Source organism: Pelodiscus sinensis, chromosome 11, assembly GCF_052426305.1.
Source record: "Pelodiscus sinensis isolate ZL-2025 chromosome 11, ASM5242630v1, whole genome shotgun sequence".
Taxonomy (NCBI): Eukaryota; Metazoa; Chordata; order Testudines; family Trionychidae; genus Pelodiscus; species Pelodiscus sinensis.
This window is the reverse complement of record NC_143062.1, coordinates 25839354-25858039: the sequence shown is the minus strand read 5'-3', so window position 1 is coordinate 25858039 and position 18686 is coordinate 25839354. Positions and strand designations below refer to the sequence as shown.

The 18686-nt window shown below is 42.6% G+C and overlaps 1 protein-coding gene across 5 annotated transcripts in view; it reads right to left on the bottom strand.

Annotated features, from left to right (window-relative positions):
* Window positions 1-14351, bottom strand: part of ABHD6 (abhydrolase domain containing 6, acylglycerol lipase) — a 40164-nt gene extending 25813 nt beyond the window's left edge. Inside the window, exons 1-2 of one of the 5 annotated variants that reach the window (XM_006130888.5) lie at window positions 14209-14351; window positions 917-1068 (exon numbers count right to left, since the gene is read on the bottom strand). In XM_006130888.5, the coding sequence (XP_006130950.1) occupies window positions 917-1035 (119 nt within the window). In that variant the 5' untranslated portion in view covers window positions 1036-1068; window positions 14209-14351. Of the gene's footprint in view, window positions 1-916; window positions 1069-13802; window positions 13989-14208 lie in introns of those variants that run through there. The other 4 variants (XM_089781209.1, XM_089781208.1, XM_075938848.2 and 1 more) reach the window with 4 other exon arrangements.
* Between the last annotated feature and the right edge of the window lie 4335 nt (window positions 14352-18686).

Here is an 18686-nt window from a genome sequence, read left to right as displayed (position 1 = left end):
GGCCAGAACCCACAGCTTGCCCTGGCAGCATGGGGCTGGGTTGGGGCTGTGCAGGGCCAGGGTCAGAGCCATGTAGCTTCCTGTGGCTTCCCTTGGCTACGCGGGGCCAGTGCTGAGAGTGCATGGGCCCAGCGTCAGAGCCCCGCAGCTTCCCCGGTTTGTGCAGGGCCAGGGGTAAAGCTAAGCAGGGCTGCGATCGGAGCCCCACGGCTTCCTCCAGCCATGCAGTGCCAGGGCTGAGGCTGTACTGGGCAGGAGCTCCAGCCCCATGGCTGCCCTTGGCTGTGCAGGACCAGAGCCCTGCAGCAGGAGCCAGGGCCTGTGCCACCCAGGGATCCAGCAAGCAGCCCAACCAGGTGGGGGGGTGGGAAGGTGAGGAAGGGTTGCCTCCTGGCACAGCCTGCCAGCAGTGGGTGATAGTCTTGGGGGTCAGTGGCATGAGACCTCCCCAGGTCTGGCAAATTCTCTTGTTCAGGACAGGTCAGGTCCCCACGATGCCGGAGTAGGAGGTCCAACCTGCACTCGTATGTGACCCTGGGCAGGTTGCTCAATCCCTCTGTTCCCCAGGATCCTGCCTGGAAAAGCAGGATAAATAATACTTCCTTTCTCCCACCTTTTATCTGCATTGTATAGCTAGAATGTAAACACTTTGGGGCAAGCGTTGTTCCTTCCTATGCACGTGAACACCACCCATCACAACAGGGCCCTCAACCCAAGCCTGACGCACCAGGCACTACTTTATGAATCCGAGTTAAGAATAAGAATTACAAACCATAAGATGATCAATGGGGAACACATCTTTAAGATAAGTGGGCCATATTGAACACCGTCTGGCAACCACAACATTTTAAATCTAAGTTACCGTGTGAACCAAAAATAACCACTCTGTGCTAAAATTCTTATACTTTAAACTTACCAATAATAGATTTTGATCAACGCAGAAGGCCACAGGAGAAAGGATGCTACAAATGCCAGAATGGGGATAGCCAGAGTGCCTCCTGCGATTACAAACATATTTAACACATCAAGGTCCATGTTGTTCTTTAAGGGTCTTCCTCGCCTGCTTACCTTTAAAAAAAACACACACACACACACATACACAGGTTAGCAACAAAATAGCAAATAAAGGAAAGGCTGTCAAGACAAGAGGAAGACATTATACATAGACTAGATCTTATAGAACAGATATTGGTCAGGAAGATAGCAATGCTGTTTTCAGTTTTAAAACCCTATTTCCTCAGGACCCAAACTGACACTTCCAACTGCAGTCTCCAGGCCCGTTAACAGGGGGAAGGGGCAACAAGGGGTTAATTGCCCCAGGGCCTGAAACTTAAAAGGTCCCAGAGCTCCTGATCACAGCTGCTGCTACAGTGGTGACAGCCAGAATCCTGGGCCCTTTAAATGGCACTCCCAGCAGCACTAAGGGCTGGGGGGGGGGGAGGGAGTAGGGGCTGCTACAATCTGGGTGATGCTAAGGACTAGCTGCCCCCAGCCCTGTCCCTTCCACCAGAGGTCCCACCCCTTCTGTGGCACAGAGCAGAGCCCAGCAAGGCTGTCGACTCTGCTGGCAATCTCATTTTCTCCAATCAAACTTAAAACAAGTAGTCTTAACTCAGTTGCTACAACATGTTGCAAAATATAGATTCTCTCTCCCTCCCTACTGCTATGCTATCTCCAATCTGAGAGCTGGATTAAGAAAGGCTTCACTTAGCTCTCATTAAGCTTTCATTTAACCCAATTAGCCTTCCTAGCCTCCATACAAAGTCCCAGATTCAGAGTATACAATATCTGACCTACAATTCAATCTTGTGGGTCCTGGGTCAGATCGATTTCTGTTTTAGGCAGGCAGTCAAGAAGTAGCGCCTCTTAAAGGTCTCAAGAAAATCTGGGAAGATGACCTGGCATAGAATTATTTGTCTGCAGGCCCTCAGAAAAGCCAAATTGGTCTTCTTCTCTGAGAAAATACCAGACCACTCAAATCCTCATTCTAGACTGAAAGAGCTATGCTCCCAAAAGCTATGTTAAAAGGGCCCCTGCCAGAACCTCGGAGAGCCCTTAAATGCAAGATCTTACAGAAATTCCATGTTCTGAGATTGCTAATACAAATTGCTTGTCAAACGCAAATTATCTGTATAGCATGTGGAATTCCTTTATTTCTATACTCTCATCACTAAACAACATGCTGGCATTTAACTATGGAAACATTAAACCTGGTCATCATACAGACATCCTGGGCATATCCCTTAATTCCGGATGCTGAATTTCTGCCATATCATCCATTTCTCAATGCCAGCCTTCTCACAAGTGAACTGTACACCCAAGCTTATTTAAATCCATGTTTCCCAAGTCACCCATCTCCCAATGCTACTGCTCAACTTCTCACAATAGGGCCCATGGATAAACTTAATTCTTGTTTGCTTCAGATGGGTTGATTATTTTGAGGTGTTACCGTATTTGGTACAGCCAGGATATTGCATTGCTGAACAGGAACCCAACATTAGATTATAAACACATTCTGAACTGGAGCTATACTACCGAGTACTATTTTTAAAAATAGAATGACTGAGATTAGCTGGAGGAAAGAATGCTGAAAAAATGCTCTGCTTGAGCACAGATAAGGAACAGGGACAGTCTAATTTCCAAAGGCATTATTCCAGAAGTGACCCAGGTACTTTCACTACATATAGCCACATTTTGGATGTGTAAAAGACTGAAGAGAGTAAGGAACTCTCCTTCCTTGCCCCTGTGCAGGAGAACACCACACTGTATCCTCTCCAGACAGGAAGAAATAGGCTCTCTAGCGATTCAGTGGTACTATACCACAAAGGTGTGAGAGCCTCCCTCCCCCTTTATGGCATAGCATAAGGAGTTAGCAGGAGAATGCAGAGAGCACACAATGCAAACTTTCAGAGGGTACAGCAACAGCTATACTCCATCATTGCTCTTGGAGGCACTGTGCCAGTTTTAGATACTACATCTTACAGTTTCTGCTTGGACAATTCACTTTCCCATTTTGCTACCTCATGCATAGTGGCTAACAGCCACTATTTAGCCATTGCGTGACTGTAGATCTCACAAGTAATACAATTACCTGTGAGGTTGGCTTTGTTAAGTTAGACAGCAGGTGGGTGGGCAGCAGATGGAGAACACTGACAATGGCTTCTTTCAAAAAGACATTAATTTATTGAAAGAACACTCCACTCTCTGATCAGAATTTAAACATAACTGTCTTTAAAAGTAGGGCTTACTATTCAGAAAAGCCTCTTCCCCTGGGGTACAGCTTTCACAGGCCACTAGTGCCAGTGGTGTTCTGAAATAATTATTAAAAAAGAAAAAAAATATATATTCCAGAGCTTTTTCCTTTCGTATTTAGTAGCAGCAGAGACATGTTATTCATTTCTGCTGTTTAAAACATCAGCAGCATGTCAAAGTACATGGTCATTACCCCTGTTCAATCTTTCCAATTTATATCACTTCATGTAATAAAAGAATATCAAGACACTAGTTCCAAGAATGTACAAAGTGCAAGTCACATGCAAGACAAACACTGAAAAAGAATAAGTATTCTGAGCTAAGAGAAAGAATCCACTTAACGGTAAGATCTACCTCATCAAGCACAAGCATTAGGAAATTTAACAGCTCAGCTGAACTGAAGGAAAAAAAGAGATGGAAACTTAGGATCACAATGCTCATTAATAAATTAGTACAATTAAATCACATTAACTAAAACCCAGTCAGGTTCCCATACTCCTATTTATTTGAAATTATCTTTCCCCAAAGGTTTTAGATTGCCCAAAAATTTTTTGATAAATGGGACTGTAATGCACTAGGAGAGATGGACATTTCTTTGTATTCCAACAATCATTGATGAGCATAGATAAACTATAGTAGCCTTCATTACAGAAACACATAAGAACGGACATACTGGGTCACACCAAAGGTCCATCTAGGCCAGTATCTGTCTCCCAACAGTGGCCAATACCAGATGCCCCAGATCTGGAGAGATCATAACAGGTAATCCTCACATGATCCCTCCCGTCTCCCACTTCCAGACAAACAGAAGCTAGGGACACCATTCCTACCCATCCCGGCTAATAGCTATTGATGGACCTAACTTCCATGAATACATAAACTGCATTTGATTGATGTCTATTGTAGGGTTTGAAAGCATAGTTAACAGTTCCTGTTATTTGCTGTGATTCCCTTTAAGAGCTAGTCGTGTGTACTAGAGTATTATTGTTCTAACTGGCTGTCCTACACTAGAGTTCAACAAGCAACGTTATATTTACCAACTTCCTGTGTGCACTCTGTTCCTGGGGTAGCAGTGGCAGCTGTTACAACTCATATGATTAACTATTCACAATGAACATTACACTATTCAAGGAAACATATCCTGCATAAACCAAATGCTTCTAACAAATCTGAAGAAGAAATAGCGTATGCTTTTCTCTCAGGCTCCTTACCTATATACACGCAGGTACAGAATGACATGTGCAGGTTTTCTCCTTCCATTCCAGATAGAACACTCATGTCATTTTAAATTTGAAAAAAAAAATCCAAAATACTAATCTGTTCATTACTATAGTGTTAGTCTTTATTCTTCATTCAATCCCACTGAAATAACTTTACTGCCTTCAGCAAATGTGCTGCCAATTTATGCCAATGCAGATAAGAAGCATTATTAGGACAGGGTCCATATTTAAACAAACAAGGAAAATCCAGAGGGCTAGATTCATCTGTTCACCAAGATGGAGGGGTGGGGACCAGGTGGCTGGTGGACATCTTTGCATTCCACGATGGATAAAGGTTAATTACTTTTTAAAAAAAAATCAATATGTTTTTATTTAAATTAGATACAGGTTTACTATTAAAGCCTATATAAAGATAAATTAGAAATTGACAACTTATGTTAAGGTCTGAACTAGGGATGTTAGCAAGTTGTCAGGGGATAGCGGAGGCTGCTGCAAAGCAGCCTCTGCCCACAGCAGCCAGAGGCTTCCCGTGGACAGAAGCTGCTTTGGCAGCAGCTCCTGTCTGCAGGGATCCCAGCAGGGAGCTGGGCCCCCCTGTGGGCAGGGGCTGCTGACACCAAGCAGCCACTGTTCACGGTGGCCCTGGCTGGTCGTGGACAGGGGCTGCATTGGCAGCAGCCCCTGGCCACAGCCAGCCCTCGCTGCTGCGATCAGGGACTGGTGCCAGAGCAGCCCCTGTTCGCAGCAGATAGTGTTGGCCACCACAAACAGGTGCTGCTGGACTCAGCACGAACCAGGGCCAAGCTGTCCCGGCTCACGCTGGTCCATGACACTGCACCTCTGCATTTTAATTATAGTAAGAGAACCGCAGCACAGGTGGCTGCCAGAACTGGCATGAGCCAGAACTGCTCAGTCCCAGCTCCTGGAGCTATCCCCACTACAGCTCTGCAGAGTGGTCCTTATTGACTACACAATTAGCCAGATAACTGCAATTTAACATCCTTAGTCTGAACTAGGGATGTAAGCGAGTAGTCAACTACCTGATAAGCGCAAGCTTGCTTCTGATACAGAGACAGCAAGAGAGGTGGCAGGAGGAGCTGGTGCGGAGGGGAGCCAGCTTAAAAGTCAGTTACCCCCAGCATTGTCTTCAGAGTGCCACCTACCCTCCACACTGCTGTCTCTATCAAGCAGCAGCGTAAGGGTGGGAAGGCAAGCAGTCTCTGCCCACAGCAGGCCCAGGCTCACGCTCACCATAGGCAAAGGCTGCTCCACATCCCATGGAGCAGCCCCTGACTGTGGTGGCCCAAGCTAGCTGTGAACAGAGGCTGCTCCAGCAGCCCCTGTTCATGAGCAGTTCCAGCTCCCCACAGACAGGGGATGCTGGACCCAGTGAGAGCTGGGACTGAGCAAGACAGGCTCAGTTCCAGCTCGTGCCGGGTCTGGGACCTACCCCCGCTGCACCTCTTCATTTTAAATATAGTAGAGCCAGGCAGACAGGGCACCCAGCTCTTACTACATTCAAAATGCAGAGCCACAGCAAAGATAGGTCCTGGACCCGGTGCAAGCCAGGACTGAGCACCTTCCTTTATCAACTAATCGTGTAGTCGATAAAAAAATTGTATCGACTACATGATTAATGAAATACCCACTTCATAACATCCCTAGTCTGAACTACTTTCAATCTCTAAAGTCATTTAAATTAAATACAAAAAATAATATTAAGCAGTATGTACTTGACTTTTTTTTAAAATGATGGCAGCAAACAACTGAATTGTTGGAAGTCATGGACTTTGTGTGTGGAACCAGAGTTTATTGAAATGCTAAACCAGTTTTTCATAGCAATCACCTCTTCTACAGGTGTACAGAGAATATTTTCAGTACTCTATGCAAAGTTTAAAAACAAAACCAAACACCATCAGGAATCACATGTAGGAAAGCATGTTTTCCTCTTTCCGTCTATGAATAAAAACTAGGTTTCAGATTCTGAGAGCTACTAATTCTAAAATCTGGATGCGCCTAGTGACCAAAAATAATATGTTCAATCCATGATTGACAGATAACATTTCTTTTGCTTAATAAATAAAAAAATCATCAAAATATATTTTGCATTTATGTATCCAGCACATTTAAGGTAGTTTAATTTTTAAAATGTCATTTTGGTGCATTTTGAATTTTCATCCACGTAGCACTTGACACTAATCACAAATTTAAAAAATAATCTAGTAAATAAGAAACTCATCCTTAATAATTTTCTAACATAATTAAAAGTATAAAAATTAGGAATCCAAATGAATGTAAGTTATACTGTTCAATTCCACAAATAAATGTGCATACATCTAGTTTATGCTCCCGGTTAGCAAAAACAAGTATCAAATTTAGTGTAAAAGCTATACTTAGTTCCAAACTAGGGATGTTAACTATTGTGTATTTGGGTAAACAGTAACTGTGAGAAATTTTAGTGACTACATGTTTACACATTGGAGGGGGGCGGGGGGGAGTAAGCAAGGGTGCCATTTTGGAATGCAGCCATGCGTACCAAGAGGCAACTTGCTTTTCTTCCTGATCCCTTGATAAGGGAGCAAGGTGAAAGTATAGCAGACTTCCGATAATCCAGCACCTTTAGGACCCAGGGGGTGCCGGATTATCAGATATGCCAGAGTATCAGGAGGTACTCCGGCAGGGGGGCTGTGACAGGTTTGGGGGGAGGGGTGTCGGATGGGGAACTGCGCAGCATGGGGCAAACCACATGCTGGTGAAGGGCAGCGCTGCGGGACCAACCTGGCAGCAGCCCAGCTGCTCTATCCCACACCTTCCCCATGTCAGCCACTGGTCAGTTTCATCAACAGCGGATTTGGGGAAGCCGTGGGGCAGAGCAGCTGGGGTGCTGCCGGGCGCTGAGCAGAGGGGTAAGGGGCAGCACTGCAGGACCAACCTGGCAGCACCCCAGCTGCTCTGCTCCGCACCACTTCCCCAGGTCTGCAGCTGGTCAGTTTCAGCAGCAGCAGCAGCAGACTTGAGGAAGCAGCGTGGAGCAGCGCCAATTGTCTGGCTGGCCAGAGCACTTCGGGGTTCCAGTTGGTGCCGGACTATAGGGAGTGTCGGACCACTGGATGCCGGACAACTGGAGTTTTACTGTACTTGGATTCTGTGCATGCCACCAGCGAGAAGTGATATAAGGGAGGGGGCTGAGGAATTATTCACGGAATCCAAATACTTTCCCCTCGCTCCCTTTATCGTCAGGGGAACGGAAAGAAAAGCAAGCTGTGTCCCAGCATACACGGCTGCTGCCCCACTAATCTCCCGAAACAGCAAGGGGAGGGAGCAGGCAGCTCCGCAGAGCTGTCACACACAGAGAGCTGTCTTAAAACTTGGCTCCCCATGCATCCTGGCTCCCCATGCATGCTGGCTCCCGCCTGACACCAGGCTCCCTGCTGCATTCAAAGCAGTAGCGCTACACAAGCAGCTGACCTTGGGCTCTCTGTGGCGCTGCCACTTTGAAGCTCCCCCTCTTCTTCCCTCCACTTGCTGCCTCTATCTGATAGCATTTGCTTATCAGATAGTCAACTAGTCCTTAACATCCCTAGTCCATGAGGCTGTGACCGGAGGCAATAATGGTCAGAACCTCACACTCCGGCTCTCTCCACCCATACCATGTATGCTGTGGGTGTGGCAAAGAGAGAAGCATAAAGCTATACAAGCAAAACCATATAGAGACAATTATTTCTACAACTTAACTATAGGTAACGGCCACACTGTTCAGATTAGTGGCTGATTAAAGTATCTTACTCTCCAGAAAGTGTCTTGTTTACTGCATTGTGGGATTTTTTTTAAAAAGAACAGAATTAAAAAGGCAACAAAAACGTTATTGCAAGAGCAAACTTGGTTTCTCGCACCACATGCCATACCAGCAGGGACCAGGAAGTGTGAGAAAGCAGCAAGCTTGGCCCTTAGGGAAAGAATGCACTTTGTTTTATTCTTCAACAGCCACCTCGGGTATTGGTTAGTTTGTGATTTTTAGCCCACAGTAACATCTAAGCTCTTAAAGACAAAATAATATTACAAGTATTAAAAAGGTAACAACTTAAAAAAAGACACTAATTTAACCAGCACTGAAACACTACATTTTGATTCTGTCAAAAATTAAAACAAAACACAACACAAACCCATGACTTTCATTTATTAACAGCTGCACCACTGGATCACAATCTGTTTTCAAAGGCTACATTATCCCAAGAAGAGCTTTGTAACCAAGTGTTATTTGCATAGCAACATATGGGAGAAAAAACACCACTCTGTTTCTAAAGTGCCTTCCTTGCTAGGTTCTCAAAGCAATTCATAAGCATTCATTAAGCAAGCCTTATAATGCAATATCAATGCAAGGTAGGTAACCATTACATCCATATGTGTGGGAACGCTCAGAAGTACGAGTTAGCAGCAGAGCTGGGACTAGAACCCACAAGTGCTGCTGCCCAGATTGGAGCTAAACACTGGACCACCTGCCTCTCAGACAGTAGTGAGCAACCTGCAGCCCAACGGTACAGCCCATCAAGGTTCTATGCTACCTGCAAGATATTTTGTTTACTGTTGTTCATGCACTGAGTTGCCAGATTCCTCTGGTTTTCATCTGTGTCAGTTTTTTCCTACTGGTTTAAATAAAGTGACACGTCCATAAAACAAAAGCACGTGAAGTGAGACGTGTGCTGACTGCACACAACATTGACTAGGAGAGCCATGTGCTTCGTCGTCGTCTAATTAAAGTACTGCTACAGTTCAGTCAGAACACCCTGCAAATTCTAATTATACAAAAGCAGTTGGCAAAACTACCTTAACCCCAGAAACCATCTTGATGACAGCAGTCCTAGTAGTCTATGAATCTTATGGCCCACTCAGAAAAAGGAGGGGTACTCATGTAGCTCGCTCACTAGCCTAGATTGCCCATCGCTGCTCTAAGAGGAAAGAATTCTCTAGAATGGGATTCAGAATAAAACTATCATCCCCAACGTCTTATTGCTGCCAGAAACATTATGTAAGCGACAGAAGTAAAGTAGCACAGGGTTAGCCATGCTGGCCTGTAACTTTAAAAACGACGAGTAGTCCTATGGCTCCTTAAAACTAACAAAAATATACACAGAGTATCATGAGCTTTCTTGGGCAAAACCCACTTCTTCGGATGACTCCAGATTATCTCTTCTGATGAAGTGGGTTTTGCCCACAAAAGCTCGTGATACTATTTTTTTGTTGTTGTTAGTCCTGTGGCACCCTAGGACTACTTGTTTTTAGAAGTAAAGTAGGTGTTGAAACAGGACTTGAATCATTAAAGAGCAGTTCCAGATGGTCCCACATAATGTACCCAATAGCCCCTTCACCCAAAACAATCTAATGAATAACTATTGAAAGCAGAAGGAAGAGCAACAAAATTTATAACCAAGCATTCATCGGGTCAAAATTCATTAGTCTCCACTTGAACTCAATTAATTGAGCAACCTGTTCAAATGTAAAAATATAAGTTTCAAAATTAGGAAAGTCTCACTTACTGAGACATAGTGTATGGCAAAATATCTGCACTATCAGCTGAACTGTTAGCCAAAAGACTGACTAGTTAGTCTGAATGAGTTTTAAAATCATTATCTATGGTCTTGTTCCTTGCTGTCACTTGAATTAGCATAAATGTATTATGTATTCATTTGAATTTTACCACAAGAATTCATTTATGCCAATTCAAGTGACAGCAAGGAACAAGACTATAGAGAACGATTTAAAATGAAAATAGTTCTTTTAATTTTAAAAAGTTATTTCCCAAACAGGTTTCAAAAAACAATTAAAACAGAGACGCCACCTCATCAAAACTAAAATTATGTGAATTAGTTTAATATCGTTTATGAGACCAGAGTGCGGGGGGGTGGAGGAAGAATTCAAATCCAAAGCAGTAATCACCAGAGCAACATGCAAAGAGCATTGATACTTTTCAATAATATCATCGGCAGCTTTTTGCACACTGTGTCTTGGGGGATGTTATATAACCTACACAGCAAACTCCTTTTGCTGAAATTGTATTTAGCATACAGAGAATAATATACACAAATGGGAATAATGACAAACAATTTTTAAATTAAGCTAAAAATGTAGCTAGAATTTAGGACTCAGTTCAGCAATGGAAGGAAAAAAAATCTATTTTGTATGCGGCACAAATCTCTGATAGGTCATAGAGGACTTTGTTTCTGCAGAAATCACATACATATCTTTATTAAACAGGCCCACTGAACTTAAACTCAGCCATTATCAGTAAAGAATTGTGTAAAAATCAAAATTGTTTTGGATGTAGTCTATATATAGCTTAATGTGACTTGGGTCCAAAGAACTCAATTTCTGACTTTTAAAGCATTAGATTTTTAAATTCAAAATATTAAAAGTTAAAACATTGAAATGCATTTTATTTTTACTTGAAATATTAATAGAGAAGAAACATAATATAAATGTAAGACCCCTCTGAGGGATTTTCAGGCTATAATAAACTGCAGTAGAAGAAACTGAATGGTCTGTCACCAGAATCTCAACCTGAACTAGCTAATAATACAAGAAATATCTTTAAAAAATGAAGTTTCTCTTTGATATACTATCTTCTGCTTAGAATGTCATATATATATATATATATATATATAAAATTAAATAAATAATCTGATGTATCATTTTGATACAAATGTAATTTATGACACTGCTGCTGTTAGGACTTTCCACACATAATCTATGCTCTGCAGTCTTTCAAACACCATATATTGTATAATGTAAATTAAGATCTATTAATATTTGAAATATGATGTAGGGAATTGCTTGTCCATGAGCCTCTTCACTATCCTGCTTAATCCAGTCCTGAGAGGGATAGAATTAAGAAATGCAACTATTAGACTTTATTTACAGACTGCCTCAAGACCAATACATAATTTTTTCTGAGCTTCACAGCCTGTGTATCTTTTATTTGTTTTTACGTTATGAAACACAAGAAATACCAAGTGAAATCAGTTTATTTGGATGCAGTTTCTATCATTGTGTTTTACCATCAGTTATCAAACCACATTATCTACTGGTACTTGTCAACAGCATGGTTAAAATACAGTTGAAAAGCTTAACTGGAACTGGCTCTGATTCCAACAGTAGCAGCTGGCTTAAAGACCTCAAGAAAGGTCTGCATCTTTTGTCCAATTCAAAAATAATTTCCATTCCTTATGCATATGCAAATGCATCAGGATCTGTAAACACACATTTTAAGAGGTCTACTGGACTTGCGTAATTTCCCTTCATTTCATTTGTATAGCTGAAGTTATCATTGCTTATTTATCTGAGGACATCAATGTGAAAGGTTGGAAAAGAGATTATGTATTTTTCCCCAAATATAAAAAACTGGCTCTCACCTCACCAGATTCTGATTTCCTTTCTAAGTGTATAGACAATAATAAAGCAGCATTTATACTATACCATCTAATACATATAATTAATATTTCTTTTTAGAGAAGACAGATTCATCAAAATAACACTTTGCTTTTCCAATGTTAAAAAAAATTAGACATATTTCTATAGCTATTTATCTACTTTCAAATTAAAAATAGTTACAGTGAGAACTTAACTTTTTTTTTTAAATACCAAAACTTTATAGCTCATGAAGATCCCCTGGTTTGTTAATATATGAAAGGCATATGTGTGCACAACACACACTCCCTTTTGAGGTCATTGTCCCATTACTTGTAAAATGAAGCTGCGTGTGATGGTCCAGACACAGTACAGGAAGCAACACATAACTAACAAATCCTTTCTGACTTACCTAATTTCTCAGCTGTATCAAAACTGACCTGATAGCAAGTGTAAAAAATCAGGAGAGCAGAAAAGGTTGCCTATATAAGATTAAGTCCCTAATATCAGGACAATCTCAATAATAGCCGAACATCTGGTCATCTTAACTGCATCAGAAATTTCCCCTAAGCTTTCTCCAATCTGGCACTGTCCTTCATTAAAGACTAAGACCATAAAGCAGCAAAATCCCCCTCTCTTGTAGGCTTAAAAGTCATAGATTATTAACAACTCTTTCTTCTCAAAAAGGAAACACCAAAACATATTTTAAATCATGGTCCAAATGTTGACATCTCTGACATAAGAAAAAATCCACATTACACGTATCCTACTATGTTATTGAGGAAGCTCAGTGCTGTTCCCACTGGTGCTCAGGAGGTCATATGTACTAGGTACTTTGGTTTATACTGAGTACATCCCTGTATTAAAACAGATCAGGAATTTTCCAGTGAAAATAATCTCCCAAATTGCTTTTGATTCTCTCAGTTAGGAATGTGCCTTGTGCCCTATATCTCATGCCACCCTCAAGAGAAATCCCATATTGTGCTGAAATAAATATTTTAAAACAGTTTTAAACTTCTAAAAGCTTAATTATTGTGCCTATAATTTTGATGACCCGAGGGCATTCTAACAAGCTTCCACAGTGAACAATTTTACTTATGAAACCTAGTTTTATGTCAAATTCATAGCTGAAGTAGCACAGGGAACTGTGCAATAATTGTCTTTTAAAAAACTGAAATGGGCCAATTCCCGAGATCCATTTTAAAGAATGACCAAGTGAATCGCTAGCAACCCACAAGAGAGGCTGGGGGCAGTGGAGAATTCACAGGCCGTTTAACTTAGGCAATAAAAACATTGTTCAACAGTCTGGTAATACCAATGATGTCCCATTGCAGATGTAAATTCACAGACAGACAAAGGTGGTATGGTGTTAGCGTCTATTATTATTGTGGTAAATTCCAGAGAACAGCCATGCTGACCCAGAATTGTAGCTTGGGAAAATGTTCTAGACTAGAACCCCATCTAGTTCTACTTTTTCAGTTTTCTAAAGAAACGCTTTACAGGCCACTGCCCCCTTCCCCTCCCCCCAAAAAAGGCAGCCGTGCCTGGGGAGGAGCGAGGCAGTGACGAGGCCAAGTGCCCGAGCACCTTTCCCACCTCCTCTGCAGGGAGTCCGATTGCATTGCGGTGCCTGGACCGGGGGAGACACGCTGCCTCTCTGGGGGGGGGGGGGGGGGAGCTGAATTTGCGCTCGGTGGCTACATGCTGCCCAGGCCCGGTTCCCGGCAGGCTGCAGAAGGGGCCAAGTTCCGGGTTTGCCCCCTGCAGCAGCAGCAGCTCCTCTCCCCCAGACCCCGGAGGCCGCCCCTCAAGCCCAGTGTCTGACACGCCGAGCGGCACAAGCCAACTGCCCCCAGCTGTTTCCGCCGCCTGCATCCCCTCCCCTCCCGGCCGCCCCATCCCCGGCCTCCTCGCTCAGCCCGTCCTCACCCGCCCGGGCTCTGCGGGGCCGGCCCTGCAGCCGCTGCCCTGCTCCGCTCGCGGCGCCTCCTCGGGCTGCGGTGGCCCCGGGCTCCAGCCCCCCAACTGCAGCGCGAGCAGTTTCGGTCTCTCTCCCTGCACCTTAAAGGCAGGGAGCACGGGAGCCTCCCCCTCCGACAGAAAATGCGCTGGCTCTGTCTGAACGAGAGCCTCCCCCCCCCTCCCTTCCGGGCCAATGGAATGTATCTCTACAAGGCTCCATCCCTGCACAGAGCTGAGCTGGTGCGTGGCCATGCCGCACAGCGACCGAGCACGGGCGCGTAGCCTGCACCCGCGGGGGCCAGTGATTCAGGGTCCATCACGCTGCGCTGGGTTTGCATTTGGGTCATTTTGTTCCAGAGCGGGACAGACATACCCATCAGAAGTGGCATAACATCATGGTGGGCACCACCACTGACAGGCTGCTACAAAGCTGATGGGAGGCAGCCATCCAGCGCTCCTTGCCTAAGGTGCTTCAGTCACCGCGCCAGCTGGGCTGGCTCTCCAGCCAATAAGGCGGCCGTATGTGCCTCCGAGTTCAACCACGCTATTGTAATTAAAGGGACGTGGGCTGATTAACAGCCCTATTTGGAAAGGTTTCCTTTTCTGGGCTAGTAATAAAAGTTAAGGGCTATACAACCCACTACACAGTAAAAACATCTGATTTATTGTTTTCACAAATTTCTGATGGATTTTTGTTTTGTTTTGCTCATTTTGAATAGTGAAAATTGATTATTCTGTTCCCAGTCAGATTTACCCTTTTCTAAACAGAATGATGTAGTAACCTAGATCATCTTATATATATTTCCGAAAGGTTGGTTGGTTGGTTGATTGTTCCAAAAGATCTCCAAAATGGTAAGAGCTAGAAAAACCAAATTTTGAACAGATACTACTGATTTCCTAACTTCAATAACTGGATAGGTTATATCTCAAAATCGGTTCCTCCTGAGCCCCAATTGGGCCACTAATTAGCTTTTAGTAGCGCCTGATCATAGGCATTTGCTGGTATCTTCTGTTAAGTGTGTCACAAACTGCAACTACCAGATCCTTTCCCTATGATAAAAGAAAAAGTATTTCCAATAAAATGTTATGTTAACATAATTTACGTAGTTCATTCGCCACACCTTTTGTTATCAAGAAATGCGTTAAATATAAATGTGTTTTGTAAGCACATCACTAGCTATGTTAGTTCCTAAAAGTAATATATAAGAGAAAAGTATTTCCAATAAAATATGCTATGTTGATGTCATTGACGTAGTTCATTCATCACACCTTTATTATATTTTCCCCGGGGCGACACCAGGTACTTCTGCTAGTAAAAATTAAAATAACTCTTATTAGTATTAGATTTTGTGAAACTGTAAATACTGAGTCTAAATTACTTGAAAATATCCAGTAAGAATCTGACAGTTTTCATCAAGGTAATCCACAAAAGAAAACAAAATGAGCACTTGCAATTTTCTGTCTTTTTTATACATCTAAAGGCTTGAAAAGTTTGGCTTAACTTTAAAATAACCCTGCATTATTTTAACATTAGAACATCAGGTCCTAGCCAGGCTGAAAAATTCTGCTTGATCACATACAAAAATCAGACTCTTGATCTGGGTTTACTTACAGTGCATAAAATTCACCAAATGCCTAAATCTTCTTGGAAGTGGAAGCTCAAGCCCAAGAGAATGAAAATTGGCTATTTGATAGGTAAAGGGAATTTTAGCTAGGCTGCTTAAACTTTTTGTTTTCAATAAGCATAAATATTAATTTCCATATCTAATTACCATTTTGAAGGAGGAGGCTTTGTTTAAAAGTTTCAAGTCCTCCACCCCTTCAGCTGCTGTGAAAGAGCTTTCTTCAGTAGTGCTCCAATAAAACCAATGAAGTATCAATTTAAATTCTGAATATTTCTAAAATAAAAGACAAGCAGCAAAAGGGACATGAATCCAAATTAAAAAAAAAATTCTAAGCCATTTTTCCCCCAACCCTTCTTTGAAGTTTTAAATGTGATTCGACTTAAATCTATTATTTACAATTGGGTAAAGTTTCCCCCTTTATCTTATAATATTTGTTGTAAACATCTACCATTCCATTTATGTCATTTAAAAAATTGTTCCCTCTGATGACTTGGAAGAAACAAAATGAGTTCTGTTCCCAGAGTCACTATAACATTAACTGATAACATTTTATATATGATGTAGTTTATGACAGTGTGAAATAGAAACAACCATATCCATATCAGATCCGTGTAAAATACAGACAAAGCAGCTTGCCACCTGGAGAAGCTCAAAGTTGGCAAATAGAAAATGGCATTTTAAAGTTTAACAGGCTCTTCCATTTCAAAAAGAGTTCCCTTTTTGTTTTATTTACTTATTTTTTCATAATGCATACACAGCACTCCTAAGGGCTTTGCACGTATCCATCATTGGAGCTGTGCAATCACCCTACCTTGCAGAACTATTGGGAATCATGATGCCTTCCGGGGTATCTCAGCCTATATGCTGCAGCATCCCTAAAAGAGAGCCAGCATATGCTCCTCCGTGTTGTCAGACAGTAATTTTTATATAAAGCAAATGGAAACTTTCACTTGCTAATTTACTGGGTAGTCCTATGATTCCACTTCCGGTTCATAAATACAAAATCTCCCTTGCTTCAGGCTGTCTAATTAATTCTGTTTAACATATTTACCTCCCACATGGTTTTCCATAATTTCTGGATAAGTAAGTTACCTTACAAACAGGAATTGTTCTTGCTAATGGGAAAGTTACTAATGTGGTTCCTATGATTTCAAAAAGGAACCAATGAAGATCTGGGAAAATGCTAACCAAGGAACCTGATCCCACACTTTTATACTTGTTTTGTGATCCTGTTAAGGTTTGCAGAAGTTTTTAACATGAATTCTGAGTATTAATTATTATTTAGCATAGTAATAATTATGACTTCAGTACCTGGCAAATTGATAGAGAATTTAATTATAAAGAATAAATTAAATATGTGTGTTAGTGTGACTTAATCGATTATCATGGCTTCTGAGATGTCAGAAATACTGAGTTCCTCTAGTTTGCTAGGATGTTTTAAAAAGCTAATCAAATAGCAGATAAGGGATATCCAGGGGTTGTAAATTAACTTGGAACTTCAAAAGTCTTGTGATAAAGTCCCTGTAAAATGTTTTAGTTTAAAGAAGATAAGGAATTATTAAGATATAGTATGGGTTAAAGTCTTATTGGGGATAAAATCTAGTTAAACATCAATGCTTCTCCACATGTCCTAGACATGCTAGTTTAATTTATTTTGTTAAATATTGCTATAAAAGAACCAGCACGCTCTTCTTATTTTAATTTAAATAGTGCATTTTTATTTGCTTTAAACAGATTCCTGATCATTATGAGCTAAAATATGTGGGGGAGTCAGGCAGGGGGCTGAGCAAAGCATGACATTGAAAGCAGCTGACAGAGAGGTATATGAAACAGACTGTTGGGGCCTCACAGCTGCCACACCTACTACATTTGCACCTGGCACCACCAACATCCCTTTCAGAGCAAAGGATAGTACCACATCACTCCAGAGACCACATGAAGAGACAACACAAGGAGGAGGGAGGCTGAGGACCAGATGGGACATTACTATGGAAACAAATTGCTGAGAATGAGAGTGGGGGTTGTGTGGGAGGAAGAGTCAGAATTGATGTCAGAGAGGACTATGACTAGGGAAGGGGGGAGCCAGCTGAGCAACAGATCACATTGCCAGGGACATGGAAGAGGAGATGAGTGTTTTTCAAAGGAAATGGGGGAAAGAAGGTCCCTGGGAGAGCCAGGAGGCGGAGGTAGAGAGTGAAAGATGAAGAGGTCATGGATGGCAGTGGAGTTTTGAGCATTCCAAAGTAAACAGAAGAGGAGATGGTGATGGTAGGGGCAGAAGGAAGGACCAGAGGTACCATAGTGATGGTGGGGAAGGGTGTGGGAGAAAAGGGTGATGACTAGGCAGGGCCAGAGTTGGGGCAGACATCACCAGAAAGAAAGAGGAAGTAGAGGTGGGGTTAGGATTTGAGAGAGCAACAGGACAGGAGAAGATAGACCTGGTGGCAATACTAAACGGGGGACGAAAGAGAAGGTGTTGATAATGGGAGGAGAAAGAGAAGAAAAGAGAAAAGGCAGGGGAGAGTAGTATTTGGAATCAAGGAGGTGCTATAGAAAAGCCATTTACCTTCCCTTGTAGCTCATTGATACAATAAGAACATTTGGTTAACTCCACCTGCAGTTCTGCATCCTGATGCTCTGTCCCTGGAGCCAACTCTGTATCAGAGGAGGAATAGCAAGATGGTGGCACATCTGCTGAGCAGCTACCTGACAAGCTCTGCATGTGACAACATAGACACAGCATCTTTACCAGACACTGCCTGTGATCACCAGACCTTTCAGTCTGTCATTCTTCCTTGATCTGTCTCAATTCATTCTTCTCTTTCCCCGTCTGCCCTACCCATCCTCCAGCCTCTTTACAATTCACAGCAAGTGACTTCTCATAACTGAGGAATGCTCTGATTCGGATTTTTCCCATACCCTATTCATTCCTACTTTGCTTTGATTGGGTGGCAGTTTTAGGACATATCTGTCTGAGGTACTGGAATGTGCCTCCCTCCCCCCCATTTACTATCATATCTGAGCATCTCACACAACCTTCAGTGTATTTCTCTTCATGGCACCTTTCTGAGGTAGGGCTGTGCTATTTAACCCCATGGTACCCATGGGGAACCCAGGGACAGAGAAGCTAATTGACTTGCTGAGAGTCTCCCCCCAGGCCCACCAACAAGGGGCAAAATGGGCAGTTGCTCCAGGGCCTGGTGATTTAAAAGGGCCCTAGCCTCCC